The 22716-nt window shown below is 42.6% G+C and overlaps 1 protein-coding gene and 1 long non-coding RNA gene across 2 annotated transcripts; one reads left to right on the top strand and one right to left on the bottom strand.

Annotated features, from left to right (window-relative positions):
• Positions 1–2730: 2730 nt before the first annotated feature.
• On the bottom strand, positions 2731–7781 carry LOC113008053 (uncharacterized). Its single transcript, XR_003269982.1, has 3 exons — positions 7719–7781; positions 5620–5699; positions 2731–3075 (listed from the first exon to the last, which is right to left on the bottom strand). It is a non-coding gene; the product is annotated as an uncharacterized LOC113008053 (long non-coding RNA).
• On the top strand, positions 4770–10974 carry LOC113008052 (melanoregulin). The gene is made up of 5 exons (XM_026145184.1): positions 4770–4903; positions 5014–5263; positions 7687–7777; positions 7863–8029; positions 10623–10974. The coding sequence occupies exons 1-5, from the start codon at positions 4830–4832 to the stop codon at positions 10698–10700; spliced, it is 660 nt and encodes a 219-aa protein (XP_026000969.1). The 5' UTR covers positions 4770–4829; the 3' UTR covers positions 10701–10974.
• The last annotated feature ends 11742 nt before the right edge of the window (positions 10975–22716 follow it).

Consider the following 22716-nt stretch of genomic DNA (forward strand, 5'->3'; position numbering starts at 1 on the left):
ACTAAAGTGAGTTATTTTCATAGTTATCTCATGTGGAGACGGCAGGGTCAACTGTGAGAGTGGGTGTAACAAGCAGGAAGTTGAGGCAATAAGTCTTTCTTTGTTTCGAGGCTCAAGAAGACGTAATTGTTCACGGATGAAAAATAGCTGTCAGTTAGAAAGGTTAAAATAACAGCTGTAAGAAGCAAGTAGGCTGCACATATTTCATGTTTAACCAGCACCACACCCACTACATGTCTTCCTCTAAAATAATACCATGTAGCTGCAAAGGAAATGTTATCACTTCCAAGTCATGGGAGACGCAGTGGCATGAATGCATAGACAGAAAAAATAAAGTCTGCTCAAGGTACCTGATTTTTATATGAGTTTGAATGTTTACCACAATTACATCAAGAGCTCTCTACATTTATGAAGTGAGAAAGACGACTCCGAGTGAAAGCTTTTCTGCTTTACTTCCACAGCATTGTCCCGGACTCAAACGTTGTCCTTAGTGCTTCCCAGCGTGTTCAAATGTGAGAACAACAGTTCCTGAACCACATATGTGATGAACAACACCCCTGACACGCCAAAACAGCCACATTTGACATCCTGAGAAGGAGAACATCAGAGGCTGAGTACCTACAGGTCGTATTTGTGCATGAAAACAGACTGTCTGTACAAAAACATAAATTCAGGTAGATTTAAATAGATAAGATCCTCCAAGTGTCCTCACACCTGATTCTGATTATTCCTACCAGAGCACAGCAGTAAATAACTTCACCTTCTGACAGTCATGAACATCTCATTTAGAAAAGGAAGGAAGAGTGGCGGTGTTGTGTCTGCTGCACTGTTTTATTAGCCGTGCCAGAACGATGGTTTGAAATATGACCACTTCCTGATCTCCGTGTCAGCTTCTCCTTCGTCTGTGTTTTTCCGTCTGTGGCTGTCAGTCTGTGGCACAGCTCTCTCTCGCACACATACACATTATCAACCTATCATCATGGACTGCTGGTCTATGATAATCGCGTGTCATCCTGAGCCAGTTTTATTATTGATCACCGGCTGTAATGATCAGAAGATGCAGATGATGGCACCACCCTCATTGATTACCGGTGACAGCTACAAAGCATGGCATAATTCTCATTGATCAGCAGTGACGGTGTGTAAAAAAAAAAGGTGTCATCTCCATCGATTAGCAGTAAAAATGTGCGGCAAAGATGCCCCGTCGGTCCCCACTGAGTGGAGCCCTTTTACACGCACTTGTATTCATCATGTGAATGTGTGTGGTACACGTGTGTTAGGAAGAAGATGAAAAGCGACAGGAAATAGACTGAAAAGAAGATGCTAAACTTTGCTGCAGATCTTTAACACCTCTATAGCCACGGCACGCCCCCATAGAAGAGACCATTTCATTAGCAGGACAAGCTGCAGAGAATCGGCACCGAGCGAGCACCGAGCGAGCACCGAGCGAGCACCGAGCATCGCCGTTACCCCAAGAGGAGATTTGTGGCACGGCGGGTTTAAGCTGTTTCAGAGGCAGGTGGTTTAGATGCTGTGGCTCATTGGTGGCACATTAATAAACTTAAATAATAAACTACACAAAAGCTCCACCGGACAGTCACTGTGCGTAACTACACATCTATTAACCTCCTCTTTATAAGAAGAGCCTGTGTGGTGCAGGTTTGGTGTGAGCACTTACCTCAGATTCATCGCAACTTTCAAACAGGTAGGTAATCTAAGACATGGGTTATTTCCATGAGCTGTGATAGCTGTAACATTTGTTCGTGAGTGTAAGTTACTGCTGCTTACTATCACTTTTGGTGAAGAGCTTATTATTTTTGCACTCTCCTTCTCATCGTCTCCTTTACTCCCCGCACTCCTCTCTGTTCCCGTTTCTTCTTTCACCTCGTTCTTCTCGGTTAGTCTTGATTTCTTCTTCCTCACTGTCTCACTCCCCCCATCTCTGTGATTTATATGTTTCCTGGTGGTGTTTTTCCCCCTGCTACCTTGATGAGTGCTCAACCACACATGCATACACACACACACATTAGATGGATGAGCTGGAGATAACTAAAGCAGCCAGACTTCACTGTGAATTATAATCACCTTCAATCTGTGTCTCTGAATCCCTGCCCAGTTCTTCTGTTCATGGGTGGGTGTGTGTGTGTGTGTGTGTGTCAGGAAGCTCTACTCTCCTCACCAAGTCATGTGTGAGCGCCTCTTTCATGAATGTAAGTGATGGAGCAGCGAGGAGTTTGTTCCCTGAAGGGTTGCGTACGAGTGTGTGTATATGTCATTGCTCCTACTTATTATTCTCTGCGTCCCCTGGTGTTTGACCTGTTGTGTCGAGTTGGAATATAATGCTATTTCCACTGCTGCTCACATACAGTGCGCACACTCAGACACACATACCTTGAGGCAACAGCCATCAGGGTCCATCACTCACCCTCACATAAGGTATTCAACTGCACTATGTCAATGTCACATTGCCATTGGCCCAGTGTGTGTCTGTGTGTATAAAAAAGGAAGAAAGAAAGCTGGTGGTCCAGCAGTCAGTGAGGTAGGAGGAGAGAATGCACACTGGAAATATAAATCTCAGACAGCGAGAGGAGAGGGAGGCGATGTTTGAGGGAAAATCCATATACCTGAACTCGCCAGCGGTAACCTGCACACATGTGAGAGAGTAAATTTTACAATAAACAAATCGTTTATTTTTTTTTTCACTTCAGTCTTCTTCGAGTCGATGCCAAAATGAGTTTGCATGGTAGAAAAGGTTCAGCTACACGAGGAGTGCTCCACATGCTCCACATAGACACTCTGATCAGAGCAAAACTGGCCCAAATTTCATAAACCGTGTAACCACACGTGTCTGAGTTCTTCCTGCACACTCCGGCCTCTGAGATGTAAATGCGTAGAGATGTAAACTTGTGTCCTCTCCAAAGTCATCCGCGTCCAGGCTGAAACGCTCCTCCCAGGACACTTTTCTTTTTAATGCAAACTCGTTCAGAACTACGAGCAACATAACAACAGCAACCACGGCAGATGGTAAATATCCGTCTTCAGAGAGCTGCTCAAACGCGCCGGATAAGACAGCAACTTGAAGAAGACAAATGCGAGAACCATTCATCACTTTTACATGTCACACTAGTCTAATTAGAAGTGTGGGTGCAGTACAGCATGCAAACAGCACACTGTATGAAATCATATCCCATGTAAACAAGGAGTTCAATGAGAGTATGTATCCACGTCACAGCAGGCAAGGCGCAGCGTGATCTTCCCAACACCAGAGGCCGTGAACTGAGTAACGTTTGGACTGTTTAAGAAAGAAATACATAAACCCCTCAGATCCTCACGCTCACTGGCTCGTGCAGATGTTTTCCATCGTGTCTGCAGTTTTCTAAATAATTCCATTATTGTCCTATTTTCTATAGCCCACTTTAAATACTGCAGCAACCCACAAGAGAGAGTCTTAGATCGCTTTGATGTTTGAAATGTAAATTTTCATGTAAATGTGCCAGAAATTTATGAAGAAAATAAATAATTTAGTCGCTGTGATAATGTGCAGGAACTATGCACAAAAGCAAACACAGCCAAAACATGTTTTTCACTTTCTTCTTGATGACTAATCAAACCTGATGGTGGAAGTGAAGAGAAACAGATGTGATAGCAAGGTTTTCATGGCTGAGGAGGTAACGATGCTGTATGACGAATCCTCAAGCTTCATCGACAGCTCATAATAAAAATAAACACAACCAGCGTGTCTGAGTGAGAGGGGCCCACATGGGCGAGAAAGAGTAAAATGGGGTGATGCTGCCATCTACTGTGGAAGACAGGAACTTCTCATTTTGAAAAATCTATAATTTCCTTCTTTTTTGTACCTGCCCAGATGTTTGTTAACTCTGACTTATGACTCACTGAAGCATTAAAAGAAGGGATGGACCAGTCTTGTGTCTTCACATAGCAGATATCTTAGTATCTTTATCTTAATCTGTCCAAAATATCTTCAACACACGAACATCTGAAAGTCATGTCCTCAACAAACAGGAAAAATAAGCCTGACACAAGACCTGAGAGAAGCTTCTGGACCTTCAGCTGATCCGTCTTGAGCCACAGGTCTCCTTCAAAAAGACTGTAAAGAAGTGCATTAAATATTTATCTGAAAACGTAACATCTGACTTCTTATGCAATCTTTTGAAATCATCCATAAACTAGTCATCACATTGTCTCAGGTGATGACTCCTGTGGTGAGAAACAAACTGCTCCTAACTGTGGATCACGCTCACTCCAGACTGTGTTTTAATGTCCCAGGGACAGCTTTAATCTTCCAGACTGCAGCGCTGTGCTCCAGAACGATCACACAGGACTTTCAAACAGAAGACTCGAGTATTAGAGGGATGTGAGAGCAGATATTAATAAAGCATCGGTATAAAAGGCCTCTTTCTGCTTCATGTAATGAGACACATGTTTAAGTATAACAAAAATCACACTTCCAGTTTCAGAGCAGTAAACTCAAGAAGTGTGAGTTTTGAAGTGTTGCTGCCTTCGCCACTGCAATCTGGAGCATCAGGACTTACTGAGTGTGCCATTCATCCCTGGAGTATCCTGTGTGTGTGTGTTGTTGTTTTCCCCTGTTTCTTTTTCACGTGGATAATGTAATTGACCGAGGGAGGGAATTCAGCCTCGGACAGAAGGAAGCATGTAACAGGATCGGCTCGTGCTTGGAGTTTGTGCCCTTTTTGTTTTGGTTTTTTGGGGATTTTTAAAGAAATCTTTGACTAAAGGCTGTTTTGGGATTTTATTGTGAAGGATCAATATCCATTATTTTTTTTAAAAACTTTTGGAAAGAGCCAATGGGAGCTAAGTTTACCATCTGCTGCTGCCACTATCTGAAACACAACCAAGAAGAGAGGGATGCTATTTTGCGGTTAGAAAAACTCTGTTACAATCCCAACTCGTCACCCTTTATTCCTTTTCTTATTTTAATACACCAAAGTACACATTTATAGTATCCTAGTTTTATTTCTTTCTCTCTAGGATGCACAGCACTCCCAGGCCACTTGAGCAGCTATCCAGTGGGTCTAGTGACAGTGAGACAGAAGAGAAGAACATATTTGGACCACCACCTTCAAAAACGAGTCAGTGGAAAAACCAGCAAAGCCAGAGGAGCACCGCTGATCAGCGGGCCATCGCAGACAGAGCCGAAAACACTCCCATCAGTCAGGGACTGGATCGAGAGTTACAGGCTTTCATCAGCATGAGAGACCAGACTGACGAGGCTACGGAGGTGACAGAAAACATGCTGTACACTACAGACGCTGAAATAAGCGTAATGAAACAGCAGCGTTTATCGCAAAACTGGGAAAAAACATATTTATAAAACAATCTGTTCTCATCTGGGTGTGTAACATATAGGAGTCAATCTGCTTACAGGACATGCCACTTAAGCTTGTAAACTTATATAACTTATAAGCATTTGGCTGATTAAACTAAAACTATATAATAGGGTATTTTTTATTAATATTAGTGTGTATTCTCCAGCAGTTTAAAAGACGTCGAGGTATGTCTAAATTCCAGTGAATGCAGCTTAAATTAAGAATTTAAGGAATCTTTCAAAAAACACAAACAAAACTCAACATTTACCGGCCAAACTGGAGTTCCTCGTGACTGGATGCTGTCAGAAAATTCCCATCTGCTCTCCACTGGATCTCTAATGTAATAATCTAAAAAGGGCAGACACACAGGTGACTTTCATAGAAGCCTGATTTATGTCAATAAATAATATGAAATAGTGCCACAGATAGCGTTTCAGTGACAAACAAGCCATAATAATTATGAATATGCATAAAAGCCTTGGTTAGATTAGATTAGTGCGAGGCCAGAGGAAAATCTGTTGCTCTCACTCAGAAAATGAGAAAGAATGCAGCTGTCTAAAAACAGCTATTCAGCAAATGTGACCACGGGTCAATTAGTGATTGAGCACCGACACACAAACGCACAAACGACACACAGACCACGTGCTCCTTACTTACTCAGTCACCCAGCGCCTATCACTGCTGTTTATTCGTTAGTTAGACTCCATCATTGTCAGTGTGCTTGTGTTTGGAGGTGGTGGATGTACAAACCCCAGCACGTCTCGACTTTTGATTTTGAATCCTTATTTTTTCAGGGTTTTTTGGTGACATTAGCAAGCAAAAAGTTTATTGGTTTGTTTTTTCTCAACTTTTGAGTCGTGCTTCATTTCTGCGCAGAGGGAACACATCAGGACAGAGGCTGTTTTCTCAGAATTTCAGGACCGCAGCTCAGTGAGCATTTGAGTTTAGTGCACACGTCAGGCTGCAGGACACAGTGGGCACATTGTGTAAATAAATGAACTCCTTGATGGAGATGTAGGTCATTAGCTTGGCAGGCCGGTCAAAGAGAATATTCACTGCACAATTCTCAGCATGCTGCGGGACTGCTTTTAATATTAGGACAAAAACAAAAAACTCAGCAGGCCTGAAACATTAAAGAGCCCTCACAGTGGTGGGGGCCGAAAGGGTGGGGGGTTATCTAGAAGATGAAGTAGGACATACCACTCTGTCAACTTTGTGTTTTTTATACTTTACAGTTAAAATCTGTTTTTTCTGTATAATTTAAAGACAACTTTCAATTTTTAAGAGTGGACTTTTAACAATATTTTAACTCCCAGACAAACACAGTGGCTGTGTGGATCGTGTGAGGAGCCAAAGTGCAAAACATGGGAGACAGAGTTAATAAAAGTCAACTTTAATAGCTAAACCCTTTTTATTTCTTTAACTCAGTCACCTACTGCTTATCACAAAGAAAAAAACCACGTAATCCAACATACAGCAGCAAAAGTCCCATAAGGCAGAAACTTACACTGATAGAGCACAGACGATGTTGCAACAAGAAGGCGGGACTATTTATACACATGTGTATAAATAGTCCCGCCCAATCTACAAATTTGGGATCGGCACACTAGATAATGAGGAACAGGTGAAGACAATCAAGACAAAGAGACAGAGGGGGGATTGAAATAAGACATAACTAACCTCCAAAGTAAAACAGGAACAAGAGATGAATGAACTGTGAGGGTGTAGCACCCCACCACTCTATACTGTGTCCAAAACCTGGGACCCCCGTTTTGATCAAACTAGGTGGGCTGGTGTGTTTGAAGCAAACTAAATACCACAATGATTCTACAGTTTCCAGTCCTCTGATAGCAACTCCAACATTAAACACACTTACCTGCAGGTTAAAAATCACACACGATTTTAAAGAATTTACACAGACAACCCTTTAACACAAGAAGCTCCTAATAACACGTCCAAAAAGCAAACTGCTAAATATTAAACCCATAAAATAAAATATACCTTTCAACGAGGACATTGGGTCACTAAAGAATAATAAGTAAACGTCTGACGAAACAAAAAGTAAAAATGGCTCTGTGGTCATGAAAATACTAAACAGGATTCAGCCATCATTCATTTTGTTATTCGTACATGTGCGATTCATAAAGCCTGAGGACAACTGACGGCTCTTAAGTGGAAGGTGTGGGTGGATTGGTAAATAACTTTCTGCTGATTCATGAGGCTGACATTTGTGCTTTTTTAAATTGAATACACTGCAGAAATATAATTTCCCTCAGTTGTAAGTTGCATCATCATTAGTATATTTTAATTAGGAAGTGTTTGTGTTTGTCTACAGGAATGGGAGAAGTTGAATTATGACATACACACCTTGCGCTATGCCAAACGAGAGGTCAGAGCTCGGTGGAAGAAAATCCTGCTTCAGCTCGGTGAGTTCTCGGTTGTTTCCGCTCTTTTCTGCTGCCTGTGTAATTCCCCGTTCTTCCCGCTGCTCATCTCTTTGGATCCCTGCAGGTTACCAGTGTGAGGTGGACGCCTTGCTGTGTGTGAACAAACAGCGCCGATTCAGTCGAGATGAAGAAAATCTTAACAAAGCGACTGAACTGTTGACGCAGCTGCTGGACCACACCTCTCTGTTCCCTCCTGGAACAGGACACCAGAACCGATACCTCTGTATCATGGTACACGCAAACACGCATCCATAACATTGTCAACCACGGGTCCCTGGACATTATTCCTACTTTTTCAAAGGAAATATTGGACACTGCAGTATCTTTTACCTGTTTTAAAAACAAAAAGTCTGGTGAATGGATCTAAGCTCCCATTCGTGTAAAAATGGACTGTAAACCTGTTCACGGCGTACCCAGAAAATGGGTGTATGGATTTTCAGGCTTCATTGATTGTCATAACACAGAGTTTGCTCTTCTGTAAGTTTCATATGGCTGGAATTTAGACCTAGTTAGCTTGTCTTCTTCACCCGTGGAGTACCTCAAGGCTCCATTTAGGGCCTGTTTTCATTTACTGGTATAAACCCCCTCGAGACCCTATTTGCTGTACACATCTCCACTCTTCTCTAAATATAAATATATCTGCTTTTGAATTTCAGTGACTGCTGGTAATGGGTCCATCCTCTTTCTTCAGTTGCAGGATTATAAGACAGAGGATCCTGTCTGGTCCTCTGAGAACCATAATGTAGCCATTTAAGATCAGTATCATCCAACCTTGATGCTCATTTAGGGAATCGTGGAGTGACACTGATTCAAGATTCAATTCTGCTACTTTTTTCAGCTTTTTTCTGAACATTGTTAAATTGAAGTCCATCACTTTTCTCAACTCCAGAATATTGCTCAGTTCACACTGTGTTGTTTGCAGCTGCTGCAGTAAACATTTCACTGGCTTCCTGTCAAATGCAGAACTGATTTTAAGGCCCTTTTATTGCTTTTTCAAAGCCAAGTGTGGGTTGGCAGCTGGGAAATGAACTTTTGCTTTATTCCTGTCACGGTTCTGGGTCATTTTCGACCCAGCTTTTCCTGTTTCTGTTTTGGTGTTTTTCTTAACTATGATTTGTTCGGGTTTTTAAGTTGTGCTGGTTTGATTTTGTAATAAGGGTTATTCTTCTTCTCTGTTTTATGTGTTATATTCTTTCTGTCCACCACTCAGTGTCAAGTTTGTGTTTTTGTGAATTGTTTCTGGTTTCCTGTTTTACTTTGAAAGTTCATGTCTCATGTCAGTGTGTTCAGTTTTACTTCCCCCCTGCCTCCATCCATCCATCCATCCATCTTCATCCGCTTTGTCCGGGGCCGGGTCGCGGGGGCAGCAGCCTAAGCAAAGAGGCCCAGACCTCCCTCTCCCCAGCCACCTCCTCCAGCTTATCCGGGGGAATACCAAGGCGTTCCCAGGCCAGCCGAGAGATATAATCTCTCCAGCGTGTCCTGGGTCTGCCCCGGGGCCTCCTCCCGGTGGGACATGCCTGGAACACCTCACCCAGGAGGCGCCCAGGGGGCATCCTTGTCAGATGCCCGAACCACCTCAGCTGGCTCCTTTCGATGTGGAGCAGCAGCTGCTCTACTCTGAGCCCCTCCCGGATGGCCGAACTTCTCACCCTATCTCTAAGGGAGAGGCCAGCCACCCTTCGGAGGAAGCTCATTTCTGCCGCTTGTATCCGCGATCTCGTTCTTTCGGTCACTACCCACAGCTCGTGGCCATAGGTGAGGGTAGGGACGTAGATCGACCGGTAAATTGAGAGCTTCGCTTTTACACTCAGCTCCCTCTTCACCACGACGGACCGGTGCAGCGTCCGCATTACTGCAGCTGCAGCCCCAATCCGTCTGTCGATCTCCGGCTCCCTTCTCCCATCACTCGCGAACAAGACCCCGAGATACTTGAACTCCTCCACTTGTGGCAGGAACTCATCCCCGACCCGGAGTGGGCACTCCACCCTTTTCCGGCTGAGAACCATGGCCTCAGATTTGGAGGTGCTGATCCTCATTCCCGCTGCTTCACACTCGGCTGCGAACCGTTCCAGTGCGAGCTGGAGGCCCTCACCCGATGAAGCCAACAGAACCACATCATCCGCAAAAATCAGAGATGAGATTCTGAGGCCACCAAAGCGAAAGCCCTCCGCCACTTGGCTGCGCCTAGAAATCCTGTCCATAAAAATTATGAACAGAACCTGATCAGAAGCTGTGTCTCCCTTCTGTTGCCCATTCCCTGATTACTCCCCTGTGTATATAAGCCCTGTGTTTTCCTGTGCGCTTTGTCGTGTTGTGCTCTCTCCAAGCTGTGTGATTGTCGTGTTCCTACTTTGTTTTGTTTCTGTTAGAGTTATTTTTATGGGATGTTTTTCTAGCATTAAAGCTGTGTTTTGAGTTCAAGTCCTGTCTCCCAGAGTCCTGCATTTCGGGTCCTTTTCCTGCTTGCCTGCCTGCCACACAGCCCACCATGACAATTCCACTCTCGCTCTTAGATACTCAAACCGTCTGCTTTTAACTCCTTGATCAAGAATAGAAAGAAAGGATGCTTCACAGTAGAATGTTGTCTTGATAAGGTTAATCTTGTTAGGCTGCATTTTTGCTGTTATGTTCAGAGATTCTTACAAAGAAGCTCCTGTTTATAAACTACAGTTCCTCTCACTTTCTACCCTCCCCGTTCTTCACTCTTCTTTCACCTCTTCTCTCATATCTCTACTGTTTTGTTGTTGTGCCTCTTCCTCCAACTACATCTGTCTACTAAACAGTCTTTATCTACTTTTGTGTTTCTTGATGTTTCTCTCAGGACCGCCTGGTGTTGCTGGACAGCGCTGAGGACTTTGTCAGACTGGCCAAGGAAAAATATCCCAAGAAAGAAGGCTGAGAAAATGTGCCAAAGACCGAAGGAGTCCTTTAAAGAAAGTGGACTCATGCTGTTTTAACACATTTGACCACATTTCCGTTTTAATTTAAATCCTGAAGTTTAATTCTAACCGAAAACCCCTTTTTGTCCCAGCTCAGTCTGTTAACTTGTGCTTGTGTTGTTTGGCTTATACAATTTGTAAAATACAAAAGTAAATACTATTTTTAATATTTATTTTTTATGTCTACATCGTCACATCATTTTTAACTAAATCCATATTTTTCAAAGATAATAAAAATTATTCAGTAAAAACTAAAATAACCTTTGAAACTATATTATTTATCTCTATATGTACAGTATTTTACACATAAACCATTTAAATGTATTTAAAAATCCTCTTTAACACTCGTTTGTTAACACTTGTAGGAGTAAACTGTTTATTTTCTGTCATATTGGGTTGTTTCCCGTCCACGTTGTGACCATTAAAATATATTCACTCATTACGGGTTCAATCTTTTTTTTTACTGTAATAGTAGTTTTGTCCATAAGGTGGCAGCATATATACACATTGTGGAAGAGACACACACACTTTAACCATAATCGCCACAATCACCAGTTAACCTAATAAACATGGCTTCAGACCTACAAACTGCTGTCAGACCAACCAGGAGGTCTGAACTGGAAACCGTGTTGATGTGACGTGACAGTGCTGACCATCCCACACTGAGACTCTGCTCACTCCTTAAAGTTATCGCTTCACAGAAGTGAGAAAAGGATGAATCCTCATGATTTGCTGCTCAAACTGTGATCGTGGAGAATGAGGATTAAGTTATCAGGTTAAATTTAAGACGTCCCAAATCTGGATTTAGCTTTCAGTTCAAAGGAGAAGTGCTCGAAACACTTATTCTTTATTCTTCTATAAGAATAAAATGGAGAAAAATGGAAAACTATGCACACAGTGAGTTATGCAGGCTGTCTACCGGAAATTAAACTTTCTTCCCGCTTTTAACCCCCCTTTCTCTAAGATTTGTACAGGATGCCGATGACATCTTTGCTTTTTATCCAAGCCATTTTAGAATAACTGTTAACCTGCACACACACACACCTGAGACTCTCCACATGTTCAGGTTCAAAGGGTGTGTGACAACGTTTTGTGTGTGGTGCACTCCTTATTGCACACTTGCACACATGCATATGCACAAAGAAGCAGTTTACTCTGACCCAGATATTGTGCTCTTCAAGGCCCCTTCCAAAGTTTGGGAAACAGATGTGGAACTAAAAGAGGGGAGACGCTGGGGGAGGGGAGAGTATGAGATACGGACCAGTGGTCTGGCAGCATTGAACGCCATTGTGCTGCTTGCACCTTTTTCTCATTAAACCGCTGTGTGTCTGTGTGTGTGCATTTTTACATCGAGCACTGCTTGCATCATTCTCCACACACACACACACACACACACACACACACACACACACACACACACACACACACACACACACACACACACACAGTGATCAGTTTGTATTTATTGGACTGAAATATGACAGAAGAGAGAGAGTCATTGATTGAGAGGGTGCTTTTGTATGATGTCAGACTAGAATATTTAGACAAAAAGACGTGTTCTGATTACAGGGTTAAAAGCTCACTATATAACCTTTGGAAAACACACTTCTCATCTGCTGTGTGTGTGTGTGTGTGTGTGTGTGTGTGTGTGTGTGTGTGTGTGTGTGTGTGTGTGTGTGTGTGTGAGTGAGACAAAAGCAACCAAAGGCCAGTCAGCGAACAGCTCGCTGTGGTCAGTCACGATCACAGACACAGCGGTCATTCAGACAGTGACTCCAGCTGATGGTCATTTTACGAGATGCTGAAGTGGATTGTTGTCCCCAGACGCACAAACACAGATGCGTAATGTTAAACGGTTTGGTTTCTCGGGGTATTCATCGCAAAGTCACGCCTGAACCGTCTGACCGGCATGCCCTGATTCCTTTGTCCCAGTTTTTGAATCTTATTAACAGATTTTTTCTCTTCTCCTTCCTGCAGCAACTACTAAACTGTTAAATTACCGCAAAAGCAAATAAGAGAAAAACACCATTGTGTTTCTCTTTTTGTCTTCTGTCTGTGCATTTTCCCCTTACTGTTCCCGTTTATTAAAGATAAACCAACACAAAGGTCGGTACCTGTTAGGTGAAGCAGAGCGACAGATGGTGCGTTTCATGTCTTTCAGTAGCTGCATTTGTTATGAGATAATAAAGTGAGGACCCACATGCAGACACAGTAAGCTTTAATACTAGGCTGATTAAAAAAACAAAACTTACAAAAAGTCCTGGAAAGAACAAAAATCTGGTACAAATGAAACGGGAATCCAGGAAGGTAAATATGAGGGACACACAGAGAGCTGGAGGGTAAACAGGACGACGGACGAGCTGATTGGGTGCAGGTGAAACCGATGAGGGCGGAACAGACAGCTACAAAAGACAACAAAAAGAACGCAAAACAGCCAAAAACAAAGTTACAACAGAGAGTTCATACGAATAAGCCAACATGTAGCAGAGATGTGCACAAGAATAAACACGAAGAGACACGACAACTGCTCACAGTAGTTTAAAAAGAGAGCCCACTGCCAGCATGGAGTGTGAGGTAAGCAGACCCAGCTAACAGCAGCAGATTTTTATCAGGCGCTGGCTTTTCGTTTTGTGCTCATACGTCTTGTCTTCAGTATAAAAGTCTTTGGTTTAAGCTGTGATGAGAGGCTCTGTAAGTCATATTTACAAAATGCAGCATTTTGCATGTAATTTTGTCATTTACCTGTTCAAAATTCATGCACTTAGCATGAAATATGTAGCACACTGCACATGTGCCACCCTTTAAAGGCTGGAAGGGTTAGGGTTAGCTATGTTATCTGATGACTCTCCTGTCTTTGCCTCAAAGCAGAGGACCAATAAACACAGACCTGGAGTCTGCACGATGAAATAAGCTCAATGCTAACAGGATGTCTTTGTCGTCGATGACTTCACTTATGGAAATATTGACAGTCTTGCAAATCAGCTCAATATGTTTCACATCAAGCTAAGAGTGAGTGAGTGAGTGAAACTGCTAATTTTACAACCTACAGTATGAAGATAGTCCAAAGACGTTAAACGCTCAATGCAGGATAAATTTTTAGGTTCCCTGTTTAAGGATTATATTCATATTTTAAGCCTTGTAGCTTTTTTAAAAGTGCTACTGATGTTTGTCAGGGAACAAGAGAAACTTCATATGGTCTCGTAAAGGCCTTTCGCTGTTTATCCTTCCAGGTCCTCGAGATTTTCTGGGACTAGTTAAACTATTTTCCAGAGATTTTCTGGTCAGTATATCGTTTTGCATGCCTGGTCTTCAGAAAGATTAGAGCACAAGTTATCATGGTGAGCTGAGCGAGGAGTAACCCTTCATAACCCGAGGCTAAACCTGACGTTATCTCACTAAACCCCTAATCCTGCTTTTCTGAGTGCACGCTTTGCTTCATTAAGACGTGACATTGAACAAAGCTTGCTTTGCTGACCCCCACAGGGTCAGGACCTTCATGTTGATGTGCAGATAAAGAGCAGTGTGCTGTGGTGACTAAGGGTGTACTAATAAACTGTCATATGTGTTTGGAGGTTATGCAGCTGACGCAAAAGCACGAGTCCACCAAGCGTTTACTTAAAACCAAATATACACGGATCATTAAGTGAATAATTATTACGTATTTATTTACACGTGCGTTACTGGAGACTAAACACGTTTAAGATCAGTCATGTTTGCAGCTGTTTCACGGGTGATGCGCTCATGTTCACATCATCATCTGATTCACTGAACCACAGCTAACTGAAGTAATGCAAACATTTCTTAGACCTCTGTTGCTGTTGTGGTCAAAGGTTTTACTCAGCTGCACTTAGATTTTAGTGTCGATGAAAAAATGCATGCTTACAGACCTAAATATGATGTTTTACGGTGTTTGGACCAAAGCTGTAACAGAACGTTTGGTTTCAGGTAAGAATATTCATGACCAGAGATGGGCAGTAACGCGTTACTGTAATTTGATTACTTTTTTCAAGTAACGAGTAAAGTAAGGGATTACTATTGCAAAAACGGTAATTAGATTACCGTTACTTTCCCGTAGGAACGCTGCGTTACTAAAACCGTGATTTTTTTGCGAGTGTCTCATGACAGTGACGTAAGCGAGTGCGACGTTCGTGACAACAGCTGTGTGCAGATCAACAGTGGATCATATATCGAGTGCAGAGAGAGTATGAGCGTGCAGCGTTTAAAGCGTGGAAGTACTGACCTTACTTTGAGTTTGATTCCATAAAAAGTGACAAAAACATTAGTGTCCGCTGTGCGTGGGAAGAAAACTTCTTTTTACAGCGAAAAACCCCTAAACTTCCAACAAGCACCGAGTAGCTACGACGTGATGGGAAACTCACAGAGAAACTCGCGGATTCTTCCACTGACCTCGGCACACCTGCACCAGGGTAAACCTCCGCCTGCCTCACTCCTGCTTTACAGGTGAAAATAGAGCAACAGGACCGCTGAGTCTTTGACTTTATTTATTTTCTGCTGTGTTTTACTTGCATCTATTTGAAAGACTGAGTGTAAACACACAAAATATTTTATTTTATGTGCTGGAATGTGCAGAAAATAGGTTTAAATGTTAAACTAACTTCTTCCAGTCAGAGAATGTTGCAGATAATTTAATGTTTGCTTGATGCATAAAGTTAAAAGATTAAAACTAATAAAACAAGTTTTAAAAAGAGACTTTTCCATCTGATTACATTTTGTATGATGGATTATGCAGAAAAAGTAGAATTGGGCTGAAAGATCTATCACTTTATCACCTCTTCAGGTTGTAAATCGTGAAACTGAAGTAACGAAGTAACTAAGTAATTAATTACTTTTGAAAATAAGTAATCAGTAAAGTAACGGGATTACTTTTTTGGGGAAGTAATCAGTAATTAGTTACTGATTACTTTTTTCAAGTAACTTGACCAACACTGTTCATGACTGTCAGTATGACTAAGCTTTGAATGTCGAAACAAAACATGTTTTTCATTTCTTCTTGTTAGCCATCATGCCACTTTGATTTAAACGCATCAAACTACATATGATCGATTTATTAAATAAATATAAATACGAGTTTGTTTAGACTTGTCTTTACGGGACCAGGCAGCCTGCATTTCCTGATGCCCCATTTGAAACCTTCTCCAAACTTCCATTGTTTATCTCTGACAGTAATTTATGATAAGACAGTGCTGACAGCAGAGTTACACCCATTCATGCAAGCATCGACAGACATACACATCCATGCGCACACACGCGCAGTAATTTGTAACGGATGTTTGAAGAAGAGCGTAAACTAACCAGGCCAATACGCGCTGACCTCGCTGACTCCAGGCAGAAGGTCAGAAGTCGAGTCTTTGCAGGAAAGGCAGCGTTATTACGCCGCTTTAAAGTCTCATCCATCAACTCCAAATTTAATATCGTCTGTAAGACAACATTAATTATTTTGCGTTCTGGCATTACCAGGAGGCCAAATACATCATAAAACAGAGTTAGCATTGTTTGTGCAATCGCAGCCTGATGTTGTGGATATTACTCTCATTCTTAGTTTCTTAGTTCAGGCAGAAAATAATGCAAAACACAGACATGCTGCACGAGTTGAGCAAGTCTTTGGGCAGGGCAGGGTGTGTACAGCATGTCTGTGGTCATCGCTGGTGGATCGGTAATTACACAAGTCCACTGGTGCTCTTGAAATATCCTGATTTGTGTTCCTTAAATTGAACACGATTAAAGAAGATAAATGGTGTCTCCTGAATCTAAGACTACATCAACTCGTTGTTAAACGCTTGCTTTCCAGGACCGATCATATTCACAAGTGCTCGCCGTGTCCTTGTTTGGACGAATAATCACCAACCTTGCAGAAACATGTTGAAAGGGGACTGAAAAGAATTTCATCTCTCCTGACTGAAGGGGAGAAAGGTGAAAACCCTTCATCTCATTGCAAAAATGTTCAGAAAAAATGTTCCTTTAAATCCAAATTTGATTAAAAAGTGAAGGAGGAACTCTCTCCCGGCTTCTTAAAGCCCAAAGTGTCTCTGTAATGCTGAGGTTCGGCCTCTGGCGACGCCGATTGTGCTCCACTGTGTGTTTTTCTATCCAGCTATGCTTTTACTGCACTCACACTGTGTCTGGGACAACTGTCATGCTGAAAAGTGAAGCCATGATCAATTAGAGGCTCTACAGATGCTGCTGCATGGTGGATCTAAAGGCACCTCTCTGTGTTCATAATTCCATCCATTTTTAAACATCACCATCACACTGACTGTAGTGCAGCCCCTGTTCAGCTGTGTTGTACCTCTCTCCTGACCTCTCCTGGATCCTTAGCAGCCACATTTCCACTAAGTCCACTTCTGATGAGGTCCTTGCTGTATTTTTTCCTATTTCTCGAGAGCAGGACAGATATTTTTTTAAGCCTGACACTTCTTCTTTTGTCCTCCACTTACTGAGTTTCCAGCTAACAGCTGTCTGGAAATCACCTTTTTGGTGCAATGAATTTTTATTCATTCTTCCAAAGAAACGGGAACAAGTAAAGTGATTTTGTGAAAAGCTGTCTAAATACACTATTCTTTGCTAAGTTGTTTATTCTAGACACAAGAGTGGCCCATATCTTGAATTAGGGATGGGCCACTAGGTCAGTGTTAAGTAGTTTAATAAACAAAAGAAAATACTACGTCCCTCTGAAAATGGTCGGATACAAACTAACTGGCTATTTTTGAGCAATAATACTAAAATTAAGAAACTCCCTGAAAGCAAAATATAAATAAATGTGTGGAATCACTTCGACCTGACATGAACCTTCACAGCTTTCAGACGTCTAATCAATCAATCAATCAATCAATCAATCAATCAATCAATCAATCAATCAATCAATCTTTATTTATAAAGCACTTTTCATACAAAAAAAAAAATGTAGCACAAAGTTCTTTACATGGTTAAAAGCAGCCCACCCCACCCTCCAACTCACTCCCCACACTCTCATTAACATAAACAATGTGAATACACACATATCCCCCCCCCCCCCCCCCCCCCCCCACACACACACACACACACACACACACTTAAAGAGTAAAAATTGGGCTGGGTTCACATGAGCCAAGTGAGGAAACACTATAACAGGGAGCCGTCTGCACCAGGAGCCGGTCACAGACCGCAGCCTCCAGGCTGGGCACACAGCAGGAGGGAGGCAAAGGAGCCCCCCAGCCAGGCTGAGAGGACCCCCAGAGACCCAGCAGCCACGGTCGATCACAACCCCGGTGCAGAGAGCCCCCTCCGAGGAAACACTGGAGATATGACACAATAGGATATATACAGGGTAAAACGATAAAATAAATAAGAACGGGATACAATATAAATATAAATATAAATATAAATAGAGTAAGAAGATTAAAAAATGAATAAGAATAAAATCAGTAAATATTAGGTAAAGCCTAAATTAATAATAGAATAACCGGATAGAATAAATAAGCATAAAATAAATAAACGCTAAGTAAAATCTAAATTAAAAAGGTGGGTCTTGAGCCTGTTCTTAAAAACATGTACGTTCTCTGCGGCCCTGAGCTCCTCCGGCAGGCTGTTCCACAGACGAGGACCATACCACTGAAAAGCTGCCTCTCCGTGAGTATGTGTCCTGACTTTAGGAGCAATCAAAAGGCCAGTACCAGAGGACCTCAGGGTCCGCGAGGGTTCATATCAACAGCATTTGTTCAGTTTGATGTTAGAGAGCGGTTAAAATTAGGTTGAATTAAAAAAAGACAACTTTTCCACATTTTGCCTTTAACCATATTCGTACATTTTTAAAGACCATCATGACTGGACATCCAGATTTAGACCAAAACTAACATCCATGAATAACTGGTGCTTGGTGGGCACCATTAAAAAGGAAACAGGGGATACAAATGCAGCTGTGTATATGGAGTGTATATGTGTATTAGAGCATTCACTGAAGTGGCTTTGGTGTTTTAGATAATCTCACACAGCTGGCGAGCAATTCCCTCCCCCAACCTGCCGACCGCTGTCTTCAACATGTGGAGTCATGTTCATCCTTTTGATATGTTTTCCCTCGCTCAGGCTGGTGCGTTTATTAAATGATATCACTACCTTAGATCTATCCTACACAAAACCAGTTGCGTATGGCAAACACTGAACTTTATATATGGGCTCGGTACAATGTCAGAGTCAAGCTGTTAACGACACACACACACAGACACACACACACACAGAGATAACAGTGTCTAAGAAGCTCTTACACAGATTCTTGTCGTCGTCTTCATCTCCCCCTTTGTCATCTTTCCAGTCAGACAGTGATTCATCCCCTTCATGATCACCTGGCTGGGTTTTCTGTCATCACTCAAACTACCTGACCTGCAGACGCAACCAAAAAGCACCCACTCACGTTCACCATTTCTCTGACATGAATCAGAGGCTGGATCAGAGGTTGTACTGATGGTATATCGACAGCATCCAGACTGGCTGACAGAGAAGAGCCTCTGTATGACATAAAAGACATCTTGACTGTGAGTGATGTCATGTAATGACGGTGTGGATGGAAGAGAAGCTCTGCCTTCAGAAATACTTAAATACAAGAGGCAGAACACAGAGAATACAGTAAAGGTATACTTACTGAAAAGCATAAAAAGGTTTTCATGTTTTAAAATAAACCGTACAGTCAAGCGTTTAAGACGTCACCACTAGCAAGATGTGCAAGTTCGTATGTGTGTGTGTTTCATGCATGCACCACAGCTGGGAGGTTACAGGAACATTTCTGGAATACTAATAGAGTACTAATTCAGCTTCCATGGTCCTGTCTACCACAGTGACTTCATATTCTATGTCTGTACCTTTAGCTGAGTTTCCACCCAAGCACTGTTTCATAATTATGATGCAGTGACTCAGAATAGTTGAGTGAAGCTGAAAGAAGGAGTAAAGTACAGCAGAGTATAAACAAAGTCCTGCGTCCGTCTGTAAAATGTGCTTTTCTTTGGGCCAGCTCTCAGCAGACGTACAGATTTACTCCTCCAGTGTGTATTGACAGCACATGGATTCAAAGCAAACTTCCCCATGATGGCATGCTGCAGAAAGCTTTTTCAGGAATCTCTGGCCTGTTGTTACTGGCATTTAGTCCTTGTACAACTGCAGAGAGACCTTGGTTTGTGTTATTGTTGTTTGGAGGGTGTTGGACTACCCCAAGTTAACATCTTGGTAACGAGTGAGGGAAGAGCAGAGCATAAGTTTAAGAGATGGACCAGTACAGCATCCACAGTGATGCAGATGCTGTACTGATCTCTTGTGGTAAAGAGAAAGCTGAGCACAAAAGTGAAGGTGCCTGTCTTCCCACCCTCACCTACAGTGGGCGATCGTGGCTCAAGAGTTGGGAGTTCGCCTTGTAATCGGAAGGTTGCCGGTTCGAGCCCCGGCTTGGACAGTCTCGGTCGTTGTGTCCTTGGGCAAGACACTTCACCCGTTGCCTACTGGTGGTGGTCAGAGGGCCCGGTGGCGCCAGTGTCCGGCAGCCTCGCCTCTGTCAGTGCGCCCCAGGGTGGCTGTGGCTACAATGTAGCTTGCCATCACCAGTGTGTGAATGTGTGTGTGAATGGGTGGATGACTGGATATGTAAAGCGCTTTGGGGTCCTTAGGGACTAGTAAAAGCACTGTATAAATACAGGCCATTTACCATCTGGTAGTAAGAGAAAAAATGAGGTAGAAATGTGTTTCCTTCTAAGTTTGGTTGGGCTCTTCCAAGGGTGAGGAGCTTGGTCATTCAAGAGGGACTCGGATTAGAGCCGCTGCTCATCCACATCAAAAGGAGGCAGATGAGGAAGTTAAGGCATCTGATTAGGATGCCTCCTGGATGTCTCCTAGGCAAGGTGTTTCCCCCATGTCCTACAGGAAGGAGGCTCAGGGTTAAACCCAGGACTTGCAGGAGAGATAATGTCTCGGCTGGTTTGGGAATCAATCAGTGTCCCCTCGGATGCGCTGGAAGACGTGGGCAGGGAGGGGAAGTCTGGGCTTATCTGCTTAAACTGCTGCCTCTGTGACCTGAACCTGGATATGCGTCAGAAAATGGATGGATGGAATTAGTACACACAAACGTGCAAAATCAGCTTCAGCTAATGATTACACTACCATAGACCGTGAAAGATACGGAGGCAGTTTTTGGGCCTGAGGAGTGAAGCTAATGCAGACGTGCTTTATACTTCCATCCTTCCTAATAGTCAGCAGTTTCTTAACAAGCGCCAGTGTTGCCAACTCCTCAGTAAGGAAAATCGTAAATGTCTGTCCTAAAAGTTGCTAGAAGTCGCTAAATGGCGCCATCGCCTAATTTGCATAATTGGTCATGTTTATTTAATTGTAACCTAAGTTGTAGGAGAGAGAAATAACATCGTGGAAGAGACATAAAGTGAGTAAAAAACACCATAAATGCAGAATATATGTAAGAATATAAAGAATATATTTAGAACTACAAATTAAATTTCTTTTAGCAATTTTTTTTTTTTTATGTCACAATTCCAACCCTGATCCTTTATCCCGACTTGGTACCGGCAAAAGTGACCCAAAATAGGCACTCTGGTGGAGTTTTTGTGTGTGTGTTTTTGAGTAGTTTCAAACGTTGTGATTCACAAAAAGTAAGAGTAAAAGAAGAACTGACTGTGTTACAGTCAGGGCGGGAGCAGCGGCTTCGCTCATGATTCATTTGCAGTCTGGATGCGTAGGGGTCAGAATCTCCTGCTCTGACAGCAGCTGGGGACGAATGCTGTGTGAGGACGATCCGCCGCCTGTCAGCGCTTTGGCACGGGCGAGGTGCCCACGGCATCACCCACAGCTTGTTGAGAGTAAGGGCGATACGTGCTTTCACGTCAAAAAGTGGTCATAAATCTCCCTAATAACACCAGCAAAAGTCGCCAGATTTATCACTGGTCACTTTTTTAGAAAGTCGCTAAGGGGGTCTGAAAACTTGCTAAATATAGCAACAAAGTTGCTAAGTTGGCAACACTGACAAGAGCCAAGTTGCTCAACTCCAGGCTTCAACACAGAACTGAAGGGTGGTTTAAGTCTCTAATATTTACATCAGTCGACCAAAGAAACGTTTCCCCCCACCTTTTAAACTGAGTAAAACAAGCAAGCTAAAGAAGCTAAAGGATATACTCACATGAAGGAAGCTTTGCAGCATGTTTACTTAAACAGGTGGGATTGTGGTGGTGTCTGAAAAAAAAAACTAGCAAGAAACAGCTAGCTTACCTAGCAAGTGCTTGAGGAAGGCTTGCTAGCTGCTCAGACGCAGAGTATTAATGTCAAAATTACAATGCCAGGTCGTCTCAAATGAAGAGTCGCTGTTAGCGTCTCTCTACAGTTACTGTTCTGTCACTGTTCTTCTCTTTTTGCTAAGATCTAATTCTCATGACAAACATTGCCATCTTTAACTCAAACTGCAGTGTAGTAAGAATAAAGTCATGTAACGTTCGTCATGTTCATACCTGGCTGTTGGCAGTAGATTCGACTGTTAGACTGTCGACGCTCAATCACGCTACGTCGTCTTTGGTGTACCATGATGCTCATTAATGTCTGCTCAGAGCTGCCAAGCATCAGGATGATTCATCTATTGTGATAGCTGATCAAGGCTTCAACCTTTCTACTGTCTTTCCCTCAGCTCCACTCAGCATGCTACAGCTAGAAAACCCCTTCAAGCTTCTTTGTCGCTATGATTAAGCTCATGATCATTTCTCTAAATGCTGAAACTGCTTTAGTGAATGGGACAGAAGAAATTATATAAAAGGTTTATAGTTTCTCGCGACAACTACAGTGGATTTCAGCATCATAAGAGTGTATATTTTTGCAGGAAGTAACATAAAGGTTTCATCAGTGACTGAAATAAGTGTCAAACTTCCTGTGGCTGAGAGGTGCTTCCAGAGGGCTGAAAGACTCATTTCTGGCTCTAACAGAGTGGGCACATTTCCCCACAGACCAACG

The sequence above is a fragment of the Astatotilapia calliptera genome, chromosome 16 (assembly GCF_900246225.1).
Source record: "Astatotilapia calliptera chromosome 16, fAstCal1.2, whole genome shotgun sequence".
NCBI lineage: Eukaryota > Metazoa > Chordata > Actinopteri > Cichliformes > Cichlidae > Astatotilapia > Astatotilapia calliptera.

Bases quoted from the DNA above. Each gene is read 5' to 3' on its own strand.
- LOC113008052 (XM_026145184.1), top strand. From the start codon at position 4,830: ATGGGAGCTAAGTTTACCATCTGCTGCTGCCACTATCTGAAACACAAC. The intron at 7,778-7,862 runs GTGAGTTCTCGG...GGATCCCTGCAG, and splicing joins GAAAATCCTGCTTCAGCTCG to GTTACCAGTGTGAGGTGGAC. The intron at 8,030-10,622 runs GTACACGCAAAC...TGTTTCTCTCAG, and splicing joins ACCGATACCTCTGTATCATG to GACCGCCTGGTGTTGCTGGA.